We start from the raw sequence: 20,000 nt of genomic DNA on the forward strand, positions 1-20,000 counted from the left end.
GAACCATCTTGACCTTTTTGATAGGATAATGGACCTATTTTTTCATTCATACCATAGATTGAGACTTGAGAGTAAGCCATTTTAGTGATTTTCTCAAGATCATCTTGAGCACCAGTTGTAATGGTACCAAAGGTTAATTGTTCAGCTACACGACCACCTAAAGCCATACACATCATATCAAAGATTTGTTCTTGATTTTGAAGGAATTGCTCCTTTGGAAGATATTGAGCATAACCTAGAGCGGCAACACCTCTTGGTACAATTGAAACTTTCAATAGTGGATGACAATGTTTGAGGAACCAACTTACGACGGCATGACCAGCTTCATGATATGCAACTGTTCTCTTTTCAGTTGGAGATAAAACTTTATTCTTTTTCTCTAAACCACCAATAACACGATCGACGGCAGCATCGAAGTGTTCCAAAGTGATGATTTCAGCATGTCTACGAGCGGCAATGAGGGCGGCTTCATTACAAACGTTGGCAATATCGGCACCACTGAAACCTGGAGTTAATTTTGATAATCTTTCAGCGTAGTTTATTGATTTATCCAAAAGTAATGCGGCTAAATGTACTCTAAAGATCTCTTCTCTACTCTTTAGATCTGGATTATCGATTGTGATTTGTCTGTCGAATCTGCCAGGTCTAAGTAATGCCTTGTCCAAGATATCAGGTCTATTGGTTGCAGCGAGTACAACAACATTCTTCAATGGTTTAAAACCATCCATTTCAACCAACAATTGATTTAATGTATTCTCACGTTCATCATTCGAACCAGAGAAACCACCTTTACCTCTTGCTCTACCAACTGCATCAATTTCATCGATGAATACAATACATGGTGCATTCTTTCTAGCCTGTTCAAATAGATCTCTAACACGTGATGGACCAACACCAACAAACATCTCTACGAAATCTGAACCACTTGTAGAATAGAATGGTACATTTGCTTCACCAGCGGTTGCTTTAGCAATCAAAGTTTTACCAGTACCTGGTGGACCAACTAAAATAGCACCTCTTGGTATCTTTGCACCAATGTCATGGAATTTCTTTGGATTCTTTAAAAAGTTTACAAATTCTTCAATCTCAACTTTAGCTTCACCAAGACCTGCTACATCGCTAAATTTAACAGTTGATGTTGATTTTTCAAATTTATTTGCTGTACTTTTACCTTGTGAAAACATTTTATTTGATTTAATTGATCTAAATGTTCTAAAAATTAAATAACCAATAATTGCATATGGTATAACTTGAATCAATGCTACTCTTGGGTCGAAATATTCATGATATGAAATTGGTATAAATTGTGATTTTGGAATACCTAAATCAGATTGAACTTTTTCAACTTGTTCTTCAAATACTTTCTTATCACCAATTTTGAAAGAATTGGTTATGCTATAAGTTACACCATCATCATTTAATTTATAAGTATTTGCATAACCATCAGTGACAACGATTTTAGATGGTTTATTCTCACTTAATTCATCTAAAAATTCACTAAATTTAATTTCGTTTCCTTCTTCTGTATTTGGTCTAAAAAGTGATAATATAACACCAATTGATATAACTGTAATTAAATATTTCTTAAATTCTGGTGAATTCATTTGTTGCATAAAACTTTCATCTTTATTATCTTTATTATCTTTATTATCTTTATTATCTTTATTATCTTTATTATCTTTATTATTATTGTTGCCTTTGTTGTTGTTGTTGTCGTTACCAGTTTCTTTTTCTTTTTTTTCGAAATTACCCCATCCTTCTGATTTAAAAATTGAATCTTTTATTGACTTTATACTGAATGAAGGTGATGTTATATATTCATTATTAAAAAATCTATTTAAAATACTTGTTTGATTTTCATTTTCATTTTGATTTTTAAATAGATTATTATTACTTGAAAAGTTACATTTAATATTATTACTATATTGTTGTTTTGAAAATAATGAAGTTTGTGTTATTGTAATTGGTTTTTTTATTTTTTCATATGATTTTATAAGGTTTCTATTACGAATAATAGATGCCATGATTTATTTGTATATATATATATATTTATATTTATATGTAAGTATGATTGGGAGGAAAAATTAAGGAATTATGAAAAAAAAAAAAATAAAAAAATAAAAAATAAAAATACATAAAAAAAAAAAAAAAAAAAAAAAAATGAAAATTAAAAAAACAATTGTTTTTTATTTTTATTTTTATTTTTATTTTTTTTTTGGGAGAATGCGCTGATGACTGATGGATTCGTGTGATTATTTTTTTTTTTTTTTTTAAATTAAAATTTATTTACATAAGATTTTTTCAAATTCTTTAAAAAATGGTTATATATACATAAACATTCTTAAGAAAAGAAACCAAATTTTTTTGATTTAGATTTATTATTTTGATTTTGATTTTGATTTGGATTTGGAATTGAAGATGATGAATTTGATAAAGAAATATTCTCTCTTGAAGATGATGGAGTTAATTGAGGAATATTATCATTTGAAATTAATTGACTTGGAATCCATTCAATTAATTTATACCAAGGTATTTCTTGAGATCTTGCCATTTCATATAATTGTTGCATATCTTTTGGTTCACAAGTTTTATCTTGATAACATTGATTTACTTTAACACTAATTGCTAATGCCATAAAATATTCTTTATAAAATTGTTGTTCTTCTAATTTTGGTTTCTCTTTTAATTCCTTTTTTAAAATTAATATCTCTTCTGATAAATTCGATATTGTTTGTGCTTGTTGTTTAATTGTAGTTTGTAATTTATTAAAATCTTCATCTGAAACTATTGATTCTTTTTTTTTAAAAAAAAAAAAAAAAAATTGGAAAAAAGTGATTAGAAAATATATATTTTTTTTTTTTTTTTTTTTTTTAAAAAATTAAATTAAACTTACTAATATTTGAAGATGAAGATGAAGATGATAATGGTGTTGATGAACCACTAGTTGATGATGATGAACCCCAATCAATTGAATTTACAGAGGTTCTTAATCTTGATCTACCACCATTTAAAGTTTTTAAAGTCGATTGTAATTCTGATAAAGTTGGTGGTACTTTTTGAAGTGTAAAAAATATTGGATGTTGTAATAATTCTTGTGCTGTCGGTCTTTGAGTTGGATCTTTTTTAAATGATTGTTGGAAATAGTCTAAAAATTCTTTTGATATATCAGTTGGAAATGGTGGATGTTGATCGGATACTATTAAAAAAATTAATATTAATATTAATATGGTACAATATAAATAAAAAAAAAATAGATGATGGTGGTAGTGGTGGTGATATTTTACCAATTCTAAACATGGCAGCCATTGGTTGTAATGTATAATATGGTGGATTACCAGTTAATAATTCAATCATTGTAGAACCTAATGACCAAATATCACTTGCAGATGAACAACCAGATATTTCAATTGATTCTGGGGCCATCCAATATGGAGTACCAACCACTGAGAATCTTAATTGTGATTCTGAATCAATTTGTGATGCAACTCCAAAATCCGCTAGTTTAATTACACCCTCTTTTGTAATCAATATATTTGATGCTTTAATATCTCTATGTATAACTTTATTTGAATGTAAATATGCTAATCCCTGTAACATTTGATATAAATATATTATACATAATTCTTCACTCAATGGTCCAAATTTCTCAATAACATCCCTCAAACTACCATTTTCAACATATCTATTTAATAATAAAATACAATAAAATAAAAGTAATTAATAATTAATAATTATTTAATTATTTTTTTTTAAAAAGAAAATAAAAAAAATAAAAAAAAAAAATAAAAAAAATTTTACTCTAATATAAAATTTAATTGAGCTTGTACCTCTACAACACCTAATACTTTAACTATGTTGTTATGTCTTAATTTATGTAAAATTTCAACTTCCCCTTTAACTGATTGTAATGAACTTTCATCAATTTTATTTGAATCAATTTGTTTAATTGCAACAAACTCTCCAGTTTTTCCATTTAATCCTTTAAAAACTTGTCCAAATGCACCTCTTCCAATTTTTTCACCCAATGTCTATGGAAAAAAATAAAATAAATAAAATAAAATAAAAAATAATTTTGGGATTAATTTCTGGAAAAAAAAAAAAAAAGTGGAAATTAATTTCTAAAGTGCGCACTTACATATTCTCCAATTTTAACAATACTTTTTTTCTTAGAATCTGGCATTATTTGACTTGAAGGAAATTGTTTTCCATTACCATTATTATGATTATTATTAATTTCAATCATAATTTTTTTTTTTTTTTTTTTTTTTTTTATTATTTTATTATTTTATTATTTTTTTTTTTATATATTAATAAAAATTAATTTTTTTTATTATTACTTATTAATAATAAAATAATTGATTTTTTATATATTAAAAATAATTATAATATGGAAAAAGTATAAAAAAAAAAAAAAATAATTATTTTTTTAAAAAAAAAAAAAAAAAAAAAAATAAAAAAAAAAAACAAAAACAAAAAAAAGAAAACAATTATTAATTAATTTAAAAATCAATAGGAATGGTGTTAATGGTTTTTTAAATTATAATAATCAACTATAACCCACTGTGTGTGTATTTGTGTGTTTCTTTAAATGTTTTGTTTGTACTTGTGTCAGTGTGGGTGTGAGTGTGTATATTTTTTCAAAACCCTATCACATATAAATATTTTTTTTAAAAATTTTTTTTAATAAATGAATAAAAATTTATATTTTTAAAATTTAAAAAACGTTAATGATGATTCTAATGATGATTTTTAATTGCCTATTATTGTTATTATTGTTGTTATTGCTGTATATTACAGATTATTATTATTGATGCTATTGTCTATAATTGGTAGCTATTATACAAATTATTTAAAAAGGTAGAATAAATAAATAAATAATTAATTTTAAAAATAAATAAAAAGAAAAATAATAATAATATTTATGATAATATTAAATTTTTATTTTTTTGTATATATATATATAAATATTATTTAGTGTGTGTATGTGCGTTTGAGTGCTTCTATTTATTTATATTGTCAGTTTAGAGAGAGAGAGACTTTATTTTTGGAATAATTGGCTTATTTAAATTTACTTTCAATTTAGAAAATAAATAATAAAAAAAAAAAATAAAAAAAAAAGGGGTTTATTGTTTAAATAACTAGTTTTTTGTGGTTTAATTTAGTGATCGATTGAATTATTGAGAATTAAAAAAAAATAAAAAATAAAAAATAAAAAAAAATAAAAAAAAAAAATAAAAAAAATAAAAAAATTAATTAAAAAAATAAAAAATAAAAAATTTTTTTTGTTGTGCGGTCAAACCAAAAAGATAATTTTATATAATAATCTGATCAGAATATCATTGTGATTAAAAAAACATTTTTTTTTTTTTTTTTTTTATATTTGTTGTATGCGAAAAGGAGGAGAGAGTGCATTTTATTTTCTTTATTTTTTTTTTTTTTTTTTACATCAACAATTTTTGATAACCACCATTGATACTAAAATTAGAATTATGATACTTTCAATTACACAATCCTATTCACCCTTTAAAAAATAAAAATAAAAAAAATAAAAAATAAAAAAAACATTTTGTCAAGATTGTCATCTACTTTGATATAATTTTTTTTATTTTTTTTTTTGATGTTATAAAATCGTTCAACAATAACCTAAAAATAGAATTATTGAGTTGTTTTATTTTTTTATTTTTTTTTTTTTTTTTTTTAAAAAAATAGGTACTTAATTGTTGTAAAATGTTTTGTTGCGGTGGTGGTGTGGTTTTGTTTAAAAAAAAAATAAAAAAAAAACTGGTGGAAATGATGATTGTTTTATAGAAAAATTCTTTTTTTTTTTAACAACCATCTTGGATCCAAGATATTACCACCATATAAAATAAAAATAAAAAAAAGAAAGTGCAAATTACATTGGCAAAATAATATTTGATTTTTTTTTTTTTTTTTTTGATTTTTTTTTATTTATTTACTTTAGATGATCGTTACAAGTGAAAATATGATAGTATATTTATTTATTTATATAAAAAGTAAATATAATAATAGTAAAATTTACTATTGTTATATAAATTTTTTTTTTTTTTTTTTTTTTTTTTTTTTTTTTTTTTTTTTTTTTTTTTTTCCAAAAGATAACATAAACATATATCTAACTATTTGAAGTGTTTCAATTTTGTTTTGTAGTTGGTGATGGTGATGGTGTTGTTGATTTAGCAGCACCTCGCGTATTTTTATATTTTACATATAGTTTTAAAATGACATTAACAATGATTTCTGGTACATAGAATATTGGTATTTGTTTTGGTAAAATGCCATCTTGATTAACCATTTTAGTTGGTTTGGCACTAATTGATAATATAATAAACTAAAATTTTAAAAAAAAAAAGAGATAGAGAGTGAGAGAGTGTGTCAGTAACAATATATTAATGTTATTATCATTATTATTTATAGTGTTGATAGATATTTACCAATGGATATAAAATTGAGAAGATAGCATTACCAATTAACATTGGGAAGAAGAATGAACAAGTTGTAAATATTAAACCATAACCAAACATATATGCCCAATGTGTTTCAAAGTATTGAATTCTTTGTAATAAATTCCATTTACCTCTTAAAATCCATTTATAACTAGTATTAAGAAGAAGATAGTTTAAAATTAGTAAATTATTAAATTAATTAAAAATAAAAATTTAAAAAACATACTCGAAACACCAAAATGAATAAAGCCAAGTTATAATTACGAAATTAATGAAATTGGTGTATGGAATGAATGCAATGATTGCAGACATTACCAAAATTACACCAAATAAAAGATTTCTATAAATTTCATCAACGAATGACGATAAAATTCCATTTGTAGAATTTGCAAATGTTGTACGACCTGAAATTACAAATGATTCTTTTGCAATCTCTGTATACCATTTGGAATTTGCTATAATACTAAATATATAAACTGGATAAACCCATAATGACTATATAAAATAAAAAAAATAAAAAATTGTTAGTATGTTAAAAATAGCCCAATAACAACAATAATAATAATAAAAAGGGAGAGAAGAAGAAAGAGGATTACATACAAAATAAATGATTGTAAACATATTTGATAAAGTTGGGAAATGATTTAATAAATAATTTAACATTGGTGATACCCAATATAAATAGATTAAATAGGTACCCAAGAATATTATACCATTTAAAAATATACAATGTATGAAATTCTTTCTTAAGACTTCTGATTTTATGGTTCGAATGATTGCTCCTTTTAATTTCATTGAATCTGCTACTCCTAACCATATCAGTTTGAACATTTCTTTTACTTGTGGAATTGTATTATCTATCCTTTTTGTTACATATTCTTTAAATGTCTCCATTATAATTGTATATATATATTTTTATATATATATCTAAATATATATTTTTATATATCTTGGGGTTTTTTATTTTTATTTTTAAAATAATATTGCTATTGCTGTTTTAAAATTTCCTTTTTGTGTGTTGTTTTTTTTTTTTTTTTTTTTTTTTTTTTTTTTTTTTTAAAATAAAAAAAAAAAAAAAATTTTTTTTTTTTTTTTTTTGTTTTTTTTTTTTTATAACTCAATACAAAACACTTTTTGTTTAAATTTAAGGACAAAAAAAAAAGAAAATTAAAATAAAAAAAAAAAAATAAAATAAAAAAAATAAAAAAATAAAATAAAATAAAATAAAAAAATTAAGTTTTTTTTTTTTAATTTTTTACAAAAAAGATCATTGCAAGACTTATCCCCAAGTTATCAAAATAAAAAATAACAAAAAAAAATAAAAATAAAAAAAGAAATAAGAAAAAAATAAAAAAGAATTTAAAAAAAATCAAAATAAGGAGTGTGTGCATACTTAAGTTATTATTTTTTTTTTTTTTTTTTTTTATTTTTTTTTTTTTTTTTTTTTTTTAATTTTTTTTTTTTTTTTTTTATTTTTTTTTTATTTTCACAATTTACAACGATAGATAAAAAAAATTTAATTTTTTCCCGGTGAAAAAAAAAAAAAAGGAATCAAATAAATTTAATATACCATTACATGAAAAAAGGAAAAAAATTAAAATGACGGATATAAATTTAAATGACATAAAGTCTTCCCTTTCTATTGTTAATGATTCGTATGTATTTTGAATGCAGTTTTTTTTTTTTTTTTTTTTTTTTTTTTTTTTTTTTTCTTGCGCTATATTTTTATTTAAGTAGAAAAAAAAAAAAAAAATAAAAATAAAAAAAAAAAGAAAAAAAGAAAGAAATAAGAAGAAAGAATAAATAAAATAAAATAAAATAAAATAAAAAAGAAAAAAGAAAAGAAGAAAAAAAAAAAAAAAAAAAAATATTATAACTTAATGCACACCATTATTTTTCTTTATTTCACTCCCTTTTTCTTTCTCTTTATTCAAAAACTTTTCTCTTTCTCTAACCTCTAACTTCTTATCTATTTTCTACTATTACTATAACTATTACTATAACTATTACTACTATTCCTATTTTCAATACAATACCTCAAACCAACAAAACCAAAAACACAACAAAACCAAACCAAACACACAAAAAAACCAAACACACAAAAAAAAAAAAAAAAAAAAAAAATTTCCAATTAAAAAAAAAAAAATCAATGTTTGTCCCTTGATCAAATTTTATCCTTTTTTTTTTTTGTAATTGTTTTATTTTTATTTTTATTTTTTAAATTTTTTAAATTTTTTGAAATATGATAATTAAAAGTTCCAATGAGTTGAGGAATCAAGAAGATGAACCATCATCACTTTCACCTTTGCCTGTTTCACCAATGAATATACAAGGCCAACAAGCAATAATGGGTGCAGTGAATCAAGAATTAATAAGTGAGCCAAATAATAGAAATAATAGTGAAACTCTTAATAATAACAATAATAATAATAATAAAAATAATAAAAAAAATAATAATAATAATAATAACAACTCAAGCAGTAACAACATAAAAGAAACTGATGGAAATAAAAATGATGTCGAAAATGAAATTAGTGAAGTTGACTTTGAAGGTAGTGAAAATGAAAATGAAAACAAAAATACAAATCAAAATGATATTAAAAATGAAAATGAAAATGACAATAATAATAATAATAATAATAATAATAATAATAATAATAATAATAATAATAATAATAATAATAATAATAATAATAATAATAATAATAATAATAATAATAATAATAGCAACGAAAATGAAAATGAAAATGAAAATGAAAATGAAAATGAAAATGAAAATGAAAATGAAAATGAAAATGCAAAAGAAAATGAAAATGAAAATGAAAAAGAAAAAGATAATGAGGATAATAAAGAAAGTAAAACTTCACCACCACAAAAAATTAAAAATTTAGATGAATCCAATAATAATAGTAATAGTAATAGTAATAGTAATAATAATAATAATAATAATAATAATAATAATAATAATAATAATAATAATAATAATAATAATAATAATAATAATAATAATAATAATAATAAAAATAATAAAAATTTAAATGGAGTTATAAATGAAAATAAAAGAAGTTTAGAACAACCTGAAGATTTTGAAGAATCAATTTCAAAGAAACAAAAGAATTTAGTTCATACACCATCAAAAGTGATACATTTACGTAATTTACCATCAGACTGTACCGATCAAGAGATAAAAAGTATGGTTGAACCATTTGGTGTTATTGAGAATTTAATTATTATCAAGGGTAAAAATCAAGCATTGGTTCAAATGGTAGAATTATCATCAGCAACTTCATTCATTCAATATTATACAACCGTTCAAGGTTCAATTAGATCTAAAATTATCTATGCTCAATTTTCAAATAGAAAAGAGATCTCACCTGCAAAGGAGACTCCAAATTGTATTTTATTAGTCACCATTAGTAATTATTTTTATAATATAACCATTGACGAATTATTTAAAGTATTCTCTCACTATGGTACAATTTTAAAAATTTTATTATTTACTAAATCTGGAAATTATCAAAGTTTAATAGAAATGAAAACACCAGAAGAAGCTACAAAAGCTAAAAATGTAAAAATTTATTACTATATATATATTATTTTCCATTATTATTTTTTTTTAACATTATTTTTTATTTTTTTTTTTTTACTAAAGGTTTTAGATGGAGTAAATATTAATAATAGTTGTAGTTTAAAAATTCAATATTCATCTTTGACAAGTTTAAAGATTAAATATAATAATGAAAAATCAAGAGATTTTACTGTAATGGATCATCATTTAATAGATCCAACTACTGGTTTAACTCCACCTGGTTTATTAACTCCACCAATTCCTGGTTCTTCATCTGTTCAAAGATCTACATATGTTAGTCCACCACCTTTAATGATGGGTTCACCTCATAATCAGTCGTATCAACATCAAGCACAACAATTACAACAAGCCTATAATAGTACTACAAATAGTATTCAACAATTACATCACAATGGCCAAATTGTTCAACAACAACAACCACTTTCACCTTTAGGAATTTCACAAAATTCATCACAAATTCATCATCAATTACCATATACCACTTATCAAATTCAACCAAATTTATATCAAAGATATCAAATGGTTACTCAACAACCATATGCTACTTTTAATCATTCTTTCAATCCAACTACTACCACTACTACTACTACAACAACACTACCACCACCACCAACACCAACACCAACTACAACAACACAATATTTAATGCAACAACAACAGCAACAACAGCAAACTATTCATAACACCATTGGTAGACAACAAACTACTTCACCATCTTTAACTGCACAAGCATCTTCAACACAAAATGGTTGTGTTTTAATTGTTGCTGGTTTACCAATAGAGGTTTGTATTATTTTTTATTTATTTTTATTTTTATTAATAATTATAAAATACTTATATTATTATTTTCATTTTTATTTTTTTATTATTGATTCCCAAACCATTTATTTATAAACTCTTTTTTTTTTAAAAAAAAAAAAATAATAATAATAATATTAATTTTTATTAATTAATTATAATAATAATTAGAATGTTTCACCTGATGATTTATTCACATTGTTTGGTATTTATGGAGATCCAGTTAGAGTCAAAATTTTATTTAATAGAAAAGATACAGCCTTAATTCAAATGAACACAGCACAACAAGCGTGAGTATTTTTCAACTAAAAAAAAAAAAAAAAAAAAAATCACATTCCCAGAATAAACCCACAAACCACAAAACACACATTCCAAACCAAAATTATTTTTTTAAAAAAAAAAAAATATATCTCGATCCAAAAGATTAACCCTTTGTTTTTATTTTTTATTTTTTATTTTTTCTATTTTTTTTTTTATTTAGTGAACTGGTATTACAACTTCTTCACTCTTTTCCATTCAAGGGCCATTCAATAAGAGTAAACCTATCCAAACACAAAGTTGTGCAATTACCAAGACCTGGCGAAGATAATGTATGTACAGATATTTTAATTTTAAATCACTTTTTTTTATTTTTGTTGATTGATTTGATTTGATTTGACAAGTAAAATGCTAACACTGATTTTTTATTTTTTAATTTTTTTTTTTAAAATTTTAATTTAAAGGGTGAGTTGACTAAAGACTTTACAGGATCGCCAATGCACCGTTTTAAATTACCAGGTTCCAAAAATTATCAAAATATTCATCCTCCATCAAGTTTCCTACATCTTTCAAATTTACCAGACCCAAACGGAGGTGACATGGCTGAAATTGAAAAAAAGATAAAACAATTATTTACTTCCCAAGGTGAAATCAAGTCATTTAAATTTTTTCAGTAAGTAAAAATAACAATTTTACTCTAGTTTTTTTTTTTTTTTTTTTTTTTTCCAATTTTCCTAATTCAACCTTTTTTTTTTCCCCACAGAAATGATATGAAAATGGCATTGATTGAAATGGGATCTTTGGAACAAGCTATAAATAGTTTAGTTACTTTGCATGGTTGCTCAATTGGTGACCAATTCGTTAAGGTTTCATTTGCCAAACCAACAACCAGAAAATTAAACAATGTTTTTAACTAATAAAAAAAAAAAAAAAAAAAAAAAAAGAAAAAAACAAAAAAAAAAACAAAAAAAAAAAAAAAATCAACCCATCGTAAAAATATCAATTAATTACAATAATAGTATAAAATACTTAATGGCGATTATTTAATAAATAACAATTCACTATTTTTTAGAATTAAAAGTGATTTTTTCAACTTTTAATAAAAAATTAAAATGATTGGTGTGCAGGTTTATTACTTTTTTTTTTTTTTTTTGACGGTGTGTTTTGGATTTTTTTTTTTTTCTTTTTAAGTTTTGTTTATAAAAAATTGTAAGGTGAAAATATCAATTTCGTTAGGTTTTTTTTTTTTATAGATTTTTCATTGCGCCTTTTTTTTTTTTTTTTAAACTTTGCCAAATTACAAGATTTTATTTTTTTTTTTTTTTAAAATTTTAGGAAACCCATTAATTATTGAACTCAATGAAACAATCATGATTTTAATCACAAATCACTTTAAAATAAAATTTAGATTGAATACCTAACCCCTCATAATTTCATTCATTAATTCATTTTTTTTTTTTTTTTTTTTTTTTGAGGAGCCCGCCTTTTTTTAAAATTTTTTTTTTTTTTTGGGAGGGAAATTAGCAGTGTTTCAGATCTAAATATTGTATTGTTGGGTTGTTTATAATAATTTTTTTTTTACATCCAATCAATTCTTTAACTTGAGATCTCGAATGTTTATAATAGTTGTGTTTTTTTTTTTTATTTTAATTTTGTTTTGTTTTTTTTTTATTTTTTTTTTTTTATTTTTATTTTGTTTTTTTTTTTTTTTTTTATTAATAATAATAATAAAAATAATAATGGGAGTTAAAGCGTGCAAACACCAAGTAGGGGGGGGTTTAAATTTAATGTTTTGCTATGTTGTTTATGAATTAATATGTTATGAATATTAGGGGTGATTAAAAATGGTTATAATACAATAAAAAAAAAAAAAAAAATTATAAAAAAATTAAAAAAAATTAAATTATTAATTTACAACATAATAGTACCCTATATTTGGGCTGTTTGTTGATGTAATGATAGTTTATTTTTTCTTTTCTTTTAATTATTTTTAATTAATATTTTTTTTTTTTAAAAAATAATTTTTTTTTTTTTTAATTTTTTTTTTTTTAAAAAAATAACATTTATTTTTAAGTTTACTTTAAATTTGTTTTTTTTTTTTTTAAAAAAAATATTATAAATAATAATCATAATAATATAATAATGGGGTGATTTAATCAATCAAAATACTTATATACTCCTCTCCAGTTTTTTTTTTTTTTTTTTTTTTTTTTTTTTTTTTTTTTTTTTTTTTTTTTTTTTTTTATCAACCAATGGTACCATTGTACCATATAAAAATAGGGTTTAAAAGACTGCTAATTTAAGATGAATGTAGGTTAAACAATTCCCAGCGAATTAAGGTAACAATTTTTAATAATTATTCGAATTGGTTAAAAAAGGTGATTTAATTTTTTTTTTTTTTTTTTTATTCACTTTTTTTTTTTTTTTTTATTATTAAAAACTATTTTTTATTGATGAGAAAAATCTCCAATAAAGATGTCCTACCTTCATATTAATTTGAAAATGGTTTATCCTTTTTTGATGTTGGTAGATTTTATTTTTATTTTTATTATAATTTTTTTTTTTTTTTTTTTTTTTTCTTATTATTATTTTTATAAAGGATGGGGGTTTTATATAAGGTAATAATCAGCATGGAATAAAGGGTCCATCACTTATTCACACCCTTTTTCATTTACACATTTTACTTGATTTTTCACTTGTCAAAAGGCAAAACTATTTTTTTTTTCCAATTAATACACTCCATATAATTATTCTCAACTTTTTGTCAACCAAAAAGTTGACAACCAACTCAACAATATATAGTTTCATTCAATTTTGTTGATTGAATTAAATTTAATTAAATTAATAAATGTTTTTATAATTTTATTATTTAATTTTTAAAAAAAATTTTATTTATTTATTTTTTATAAACAATTAATTCAAACTTTAATAATAATAATAATATCACACACACAACGGGGGTAAATTTGGCTCCTTTTTTTTTTTTTTTTTTTTTTTTTTTTTTTTGGTTTTTCTAAACACTTTTTTATGTGCAACTCCTAGCAATTTCAGACAAGTAAATAATAGTTTTAAAACAATTTTTTTATTTTTTTACATAAAATCGACCATTTTATTTCTTTTATAATATATAAAGTAGCAATGTGAAAAAAAAAAAAAAAAAAAAAAAAAATAAATAAATTAATAAAACAAATTAATTTTACCCCTTTTTTTATTTTATACAATTTTTTATTTTTTTACAAAATTTACTTATTTGATTGATGGTTATATAGCAATTTTTTTGTATTTTTAATATATCTGTGGGTTTAACCACTATAAAAAACCCACATTAAACCACTTAATTTCTACAAAAGTTAATTAAAATATTGTTTGTTTTTCAATGCCCATACACATTTATCCGTTTTTGTTGAAAGTATGACGAAGCCAATAGATAAATCAAACAATAAGATTAAAAAATAAAATAAAAATAAAAAATAAAAACAAAATATAATAAAAAAAAAATAAAAAAAAGTAAATTATTAAACCATCAATATTAATTTTATTCCAATACACCACTAGGTGATAATAATTTATGGAAAAATTAATAAATAAATAAATATTAAATATATAAATAAATAAATTAATAAGTAAAAATATAAATAATTACAATAAAAGTAAAATAAAAAAAGATTTATCAAATAATATCAATATACCTTACAAATTTAAATTAATAGTTTACATTATGTTAATTTGGTTTTATTTATATTGTTATTTATTATCCATTCAAAATTATTACATTCCAATTTAATTTTTTTTTTTTTTTTTTTTTTTTTGGTTTTTTTTTTTTTTTTTTTTTTCCTAAAAAAATAACAAAAATACTATCCAAATGCTCGGCTCTCAGCAATAATGGGTGGAATGAATGGTTTTTTAATTAAAATAAATTAAATTAAAATTAAAATAAATTAAAATTAAAAAAAAAAAAAAAAAAAAGAAACAATTTCTAATTGGTCGAAAGTAATTTATTTTAAATATATTTTTTTTAATTTTAATTAAATGGTATGGATATAGACAGTGGTAGTTTATTAAATACCACCATTTTTGTGTTATATATTAAAGTTTATTCAAATTAATTTTTTATTAAAAAATAAATAATAACAAAAAAAAAAAAAAAAAAAAAAAAAAAAAAGAAAATTAAAAATTAAATAAAAGCTACAGAAAAATAAATAACCAACTAAATTAAATTAAAAAACTTTTTTATTTGTTGTCGACATATTTCATTTCGTTGATGCAATAAAATTAAATTGTATATCTAGGATTTGAATAAACTTTTTTTTTTTTTTTTTTTTTTTTTCCCAAAAAAATTTGGTTATAATAATATAGCCCAATAAAAAATAAAAAAAAACTAACCAATTAAATTTAACTAAAATTTTAGGTTCATTTTATTATTATTATTATTTTTATTATTTTCTATCTTTAATGAATTGGTGGTAGTGAGTTTTTTTGAGATTTCGTTTATATTTAACCAAGGAGATTTAAATTGACCCAATTAGATTTTCCCAAAAAAAAAAAATATTATTGTAATAATTTACCATTCACCACAAATTGTTAAAATGTAATTGAGAGTGTGAAATTGAAAAGGTGTGATACATTGAGATTTTAATTGTGGAAGTTAAAATCAAACACAAAATGTTAGTTCTTTAACTTTTTATTATAATAATAAAATCAAAATCAAAATCAAAATCAAAAAACCAAAAAGAATTTGAAAGATTAATATGATGCAATCTCTTTATTTTTTGAGAATTCTGATTTTGTTTACATAAATGGTAAGTTTTTTTTTTTTTTTTTTTTCAATTAACCATCAATTTTTTGTTGTAATTGTTTGTTTTTTTTTTTTTTTAATTATTTTAAGTGTCAATTAATGGTGTTTAAATTATTGGTATTATATGTTTTTCTACAATAAATCATTGAAATTATAATAATTGTAGATGGGAATAAATCAATACTATCACTCTATAAAAAATTTGAAGAAAAAAAAAATTGTAACACTGGGTGATAAAAAAAATAATTTGAATGAAATGTTGATAATTGCATTGAACTTTATTTTAATAATTTAACTATAATAATGATTTTAATTTTTTTTTATGGGTAAAAAATGATTAATAATAATAAAAATAATTATTAAATACAAATTTCCCCAGTATTAGGGGTATTAAATTGTATAAATTTGATTATAAGTTTTCTTTACCTTTTTTTTAAATTGCCAAATTCAATCCATAAAAAAAAAAAAAAAAAAAAAAAAAAAAAAAAAAGTGTGGTTGATTTGAATAGGGGTGGGGTAAGTAATTAATTATATTTATATATATTTTTTAGGGGTTTTAATAGATGTTGTCATATGCATCATCAAAAAGAGATACTGTTTTAATTTAGTAATACTTGTTTTTTTTTTATGTTAAATTTTTTTTTTTATGTTAAATTTTTTTTTTTTTTTTTTTTCGGAGTGGGTTATTTGATAATTTATTAGTAGTTTTAATAAGTTGGATACGTTGTGTGTATTAGTGTTGAATGAATTTGAATTGAAATTATTTTAAAATGATTTTTTTAATGGAGAAGGGGGTGATTTAAAATTTTTTTTTTTTTTTTCACAAATATTATTGTTGTTTTTTTCATTATTTCGAACAGTTTACAATCTCAATGGAGCACTTTTTGTATTAATTTATATGGGAAATATGTGATGGTTTTAATATTTATATATATTTATATTCAAAAAACAATTTAATAATTTTTATTTGGAGTAATTGTATTCACAATAAACCCACATACACAAAAAAATACTCTTTCAATAATTCTTAATAGGTAGAGTGAGTGTGAATAATCATTTGAAAAACGAACAGGTTTTTTAATTTATTTATTAAAACCTATAACCAAACAAGAGACAAAATTAATTTTTTTTTAATACAAGCCCAAATATATTATTGATAATAATTTTTTATTATAATTATATAATTATAAATAAATATAAATAATTATATATATATATATATTTATATATATATTGCATATATAATTTTTTTTAGATATATATTAACAATAACCCCTTTTAAAATATTGACCATTTGAATTTATTTAATATATTTATTGGGTATGTAATTTTCAAATGATTTAACCACAATAAAAGGAAAACTATACTTGTTACTTAAAGAATAAAGTTTTTTTTTTTTTTTTTTTCTTAAAAAAATTAATAAATTAAAAATAATGGTTTTTCCTAACAACAATAAATTTAAAAATAGTAGTTTTGATAATACTAGTAGTTTATAATAGTAAATACATGTAAATATTTAGCATTTTTTAATATAAATGCATTAAATTTTGTTTTTATTTAAATGATACACAATGTGATGATAAAAAATGATGACAACATAAATTTTTTAAAATTTTCATTAAAGTATCACTATTTTCATAAATTTATTTCTATAGTTGTTAAAAATATTTTTAAATAAATATTGATATTCAAAGAACAACAAAAAATAAAATATAATTTATTATATAAATCTATTAATATTTTTTCCTAAAATATATTTTCATATAAATACAAGTAAAAAAAAAAAATTGTCAATAGTAATAATAATAATAATAATAATAATAATAATAATAATAATAATAATAATAATAATAATAATAATAATAATAATAATAATAATAATAATAATATTAAATGAAGATATTGTAATGAATTTTCTGATTTCTATTTTTTTTTTTTTTTCAAAAATTTATTTTAATATTGTTATTTTTGATTGTTACAAATGTATTATTATAAAAATCATTAAAAATCATATTTATCCATAGATTATTTTTCATTATATTTTTAAAAAATGTACATACAAAAATTATATATATATATATTTTTTTTTTTTATTCCTATAAATATATATAATTTTAATTATTTTATATTTTTTTTATTTTTTATTCCAATCTAATATTGATTTTATGTTTTATTGTAATTGGTGGTAATTCCAAAGATATAATTAAAACTCGTATGTGATTTGAAATGAGATATATACTTGAAAATTATTTAAAATGATGGTTTTTTTATTTTTTTTTTTTTTTGATTAAAGGTACCTTTTTCTATTTTTTTTTGTGGTTTTTTAAAGTTTGTGGTTGTGGTTTATACATGTTGATATAAGATGTATGTGTTAAATAATAAATCAACCCCCCAATCTCACATTTTAACTATTATTTTTGTAAATATTATAATTTTATTTTGATTTTTTAAAATTAACACATACATAGATTAATATAAATGGTTAGTGAGCCAAATTAATTTATTTTATAGTAATAATTTATAATGATAATTGCAAAAGGAAATAACATGTGTGTTCTATTTTATTGTATAAAAAAAATTAAAAATAAATTAAATATAATTGTAATGGTGTTATAGTGTAGTGGTGGTAGAAGTAATAGTCAATTACTATAAACCAATAAACACACACAAACTACCACTTATTTTTCACACCACACTATTTAACTCACCACTAATACTTCAATTGGTGAATAAAAGGAACAACTACAAAAAAACAATAATAATAACAACCATAAAAAAAAAAAAAAAAAAAAAAAAATTAAATTGATAAACACCACCACACACTATACATATATGTTAATAATAATAATAATAATAATAATAATAATAATAATAATAATAATAATAATAATAATAATAATAATATAAAAAATGTTTGTTATTACCACAGTTATATAAGCACACAACACAAAACAACACAAACTAAATTATAAAATAAACATTACCACACATTATAATTACCTCCGGTACAACTTTAACAATAATATATCTAATATATATAAACTTTCGATAGTATAAATTCCAATAATCACACATATACCAACACTACATATTACACTTTTTTATAAAATCTATTCAATGATTGAAATAAATTAAAGGAATACTTAAATTAAAAAAATTAATAAACCACAAACTACCACATGAATTGTTATTATAATGATATTGACAACAAATTTTTACCACTAACTCACTCACTATCTCACTCACTCACACACTCACTCATTATCCATCTATCATCCAAACTTTTTTTTTCTTACACTCATATATGTTTATCACCCTTCTTTAAATCAAATGTAAAAATAAAACCAAAAAAAAAATTATAAATAAAAAAAATTAAAATTAAAATTAAATAAAAAATAATATTAAAAAAAATAATAATTTATTAAAATCATCACCAAATATACAACAACAAATAATAGAACAACAATAAATTAAAAAAAAAAAAAAAAACACTACCAAAAAACAACAGCTGCAATAACAACAGCTACAACTACAACTACAACAACAATAACAACAGCCAATGTTTTTTTTTTCTTTTTTTTTTTTTTTTCTTTTTTTTTTTTTTTTATTATTATTTTTAATTTAATGATTTAATTAAAAAATTTGTTCTTTTGTCCCAATTCAACTAGAAAATTAAACAAATTATGAATGTTTTTATTTTTTTCATTAAAACATTTAAAAAAAACAATAGGTTTTTAAAATTTAATTTATTGGATAAAAAAAAAAAAAAAAAAAAAAAAAAAACCCAACTATTCAAAAAAAAAAAACCAATTATTTTGATATCAAAATAAATCATTTTTTTTTTGTTGCATTCAATCCAGTGAGCAATAATATTTTCTGTAAAAAAAAAAGTAAGGTAAATAATAAATGGTTAACCTTTTTTTTTTTTTTATTTTGTGGATTTTTTTTTTTTTTTTTTTTTCTAGTCAACCATAACACCTTTTTTTTTTTATTTTTTATTTTTTTTTAAAAAACTATTTTTTTTAAATTTTTTGCTTTTTTTTTTTTTAAAATTTGATTAGTACTCTATTATTGAATAGCTAATCAAATTGTGGTTTAA

General features: G+C 20.4%; 5 protein-coding genes across 5 annotated transcripts in view; 1 reads left to right on the top strand and 4 right to left on the bottom strand.

The window, feature by feature from the left end:
- Positions 1 to 2,024, bottom strand: part of DDB_G0284249 (peptidase M41, FtsH domain-containing protein) — a gene marked incomplete at both ends in the record, with an annotated part of 2,295 nt that extends 271 nt beyond the window's left edge. Inside the window, one exon of the mRNA XM_633582.1 lies at positions 1 to 2,024. This exon is cut by the window's left edge and continues 271 nt beyond it. Within this exon, the coding sequence (XP_638674.1) occupies positions 1 to 2,024 (2,024 nt within the window).
- Positions 2,025 to 2,341: 317 nt separating this feature from the next.
- Positions 2,342 to 4,243, bottom strand: DDB_G0284251 (protein kinase, STE group; the record flags this gene model as incomplete). Its single annotated transcript, XM_633583.1, has 5 exons — positions 2,342 to 2,793; positions 2,894 to 3,196; positions 3,285 to 3,682; positions 3,799 to 4,028; positions 4,136 to 4,243. The coding sequence occupies 5 exons, from the start codon at positions 4,241 to 4,243 to the stop codon at positions 2,342 to 2,344; spliced, it is 1,491 nt and encodes a 496-aa protein (XP_638675.1).
- A 1,905-nt stretch (positions 4,244 to 6,148) lies between these two features.
- Positions 6,149 to 7,355, bottom strand: DDB_G0284253 (hypothetical protein; the record flags this gene model as incomplete). Its single annotated transcript, XM_633584.1, has 4 exons — positions 6,149 to 6,346; positions 6,450 to 6,612; positions 6,688 to 6,956; positions 7,062 to 7,355. The coding sequence occupies 4 exons, from the start codon at positions 7,353 to 7,355 to the stop codon at positions 6,149 to 6,151; spliced, it is 924 nt and encodes a 307-aa protein (XP_638676.1).
- Positions 7,356 to 8,060: 705 nt separating this feature from the next.
- Positions 8,061 to 12,023, top strand: DDB_G0284321 (RNA-binding region RNP-1 domain-containing protein; the record flags this gene model as incomplete). The annotated part of the gene is made up of 7 exons (XM_633585.1): positions 8,061 to 8,116; positions 8,718 to 10,029; positions 10,114 to 10,833; positions 11,020 to 11,138; positions 11,330 to 11,438; positions 11,571 to 11,779; positions 11,870 to 12,023. The coding sequence occupies 7 exons, from the start codon at positions 8,061 to 8,063 to the stop codon at positions 12,021 to 12,023; spliced, it is 2,679 nt and encodes an 892-aa protein (XP_638677.1).
- Positions 12,024 to 19,392: 7,369 nt separating this feature from the next.
- Positions 19,393 to 19,736, bottom strand: DDB_G0284301 (hypothetical protein; the record flags this gene model as incomplete). The annotated part of the gene is made up of 2 exons (XM_633586.1): positions 19,393 to 19,490; positions 19,691 to 19,736. The coding sequence occupies 2 exons, from the start codon at positions 19,734 to 19,736 to the stop codon at positions 19,393 to 19,395; spliced, it is 144 nt and encodes a 47-aa protein (XP_638678.1).
- Positions 19,737 to 20,000: the final 264 nt, after the last annotated feature.

This window comes from Dictyostelium discoideum (assembly GCF_000004695.1).
Source record: "Dictyostelium discoideum AX4 chromosome 4 chromosome, whole genome shotgun sequence".
Classification (NCBI taxonomy): Eukaryota; Evosea; class Eumycetozoa; order Dictyosteliales; family Dictyosteliaceae; genus Dictyostelium; species Dictyostelium discoideum.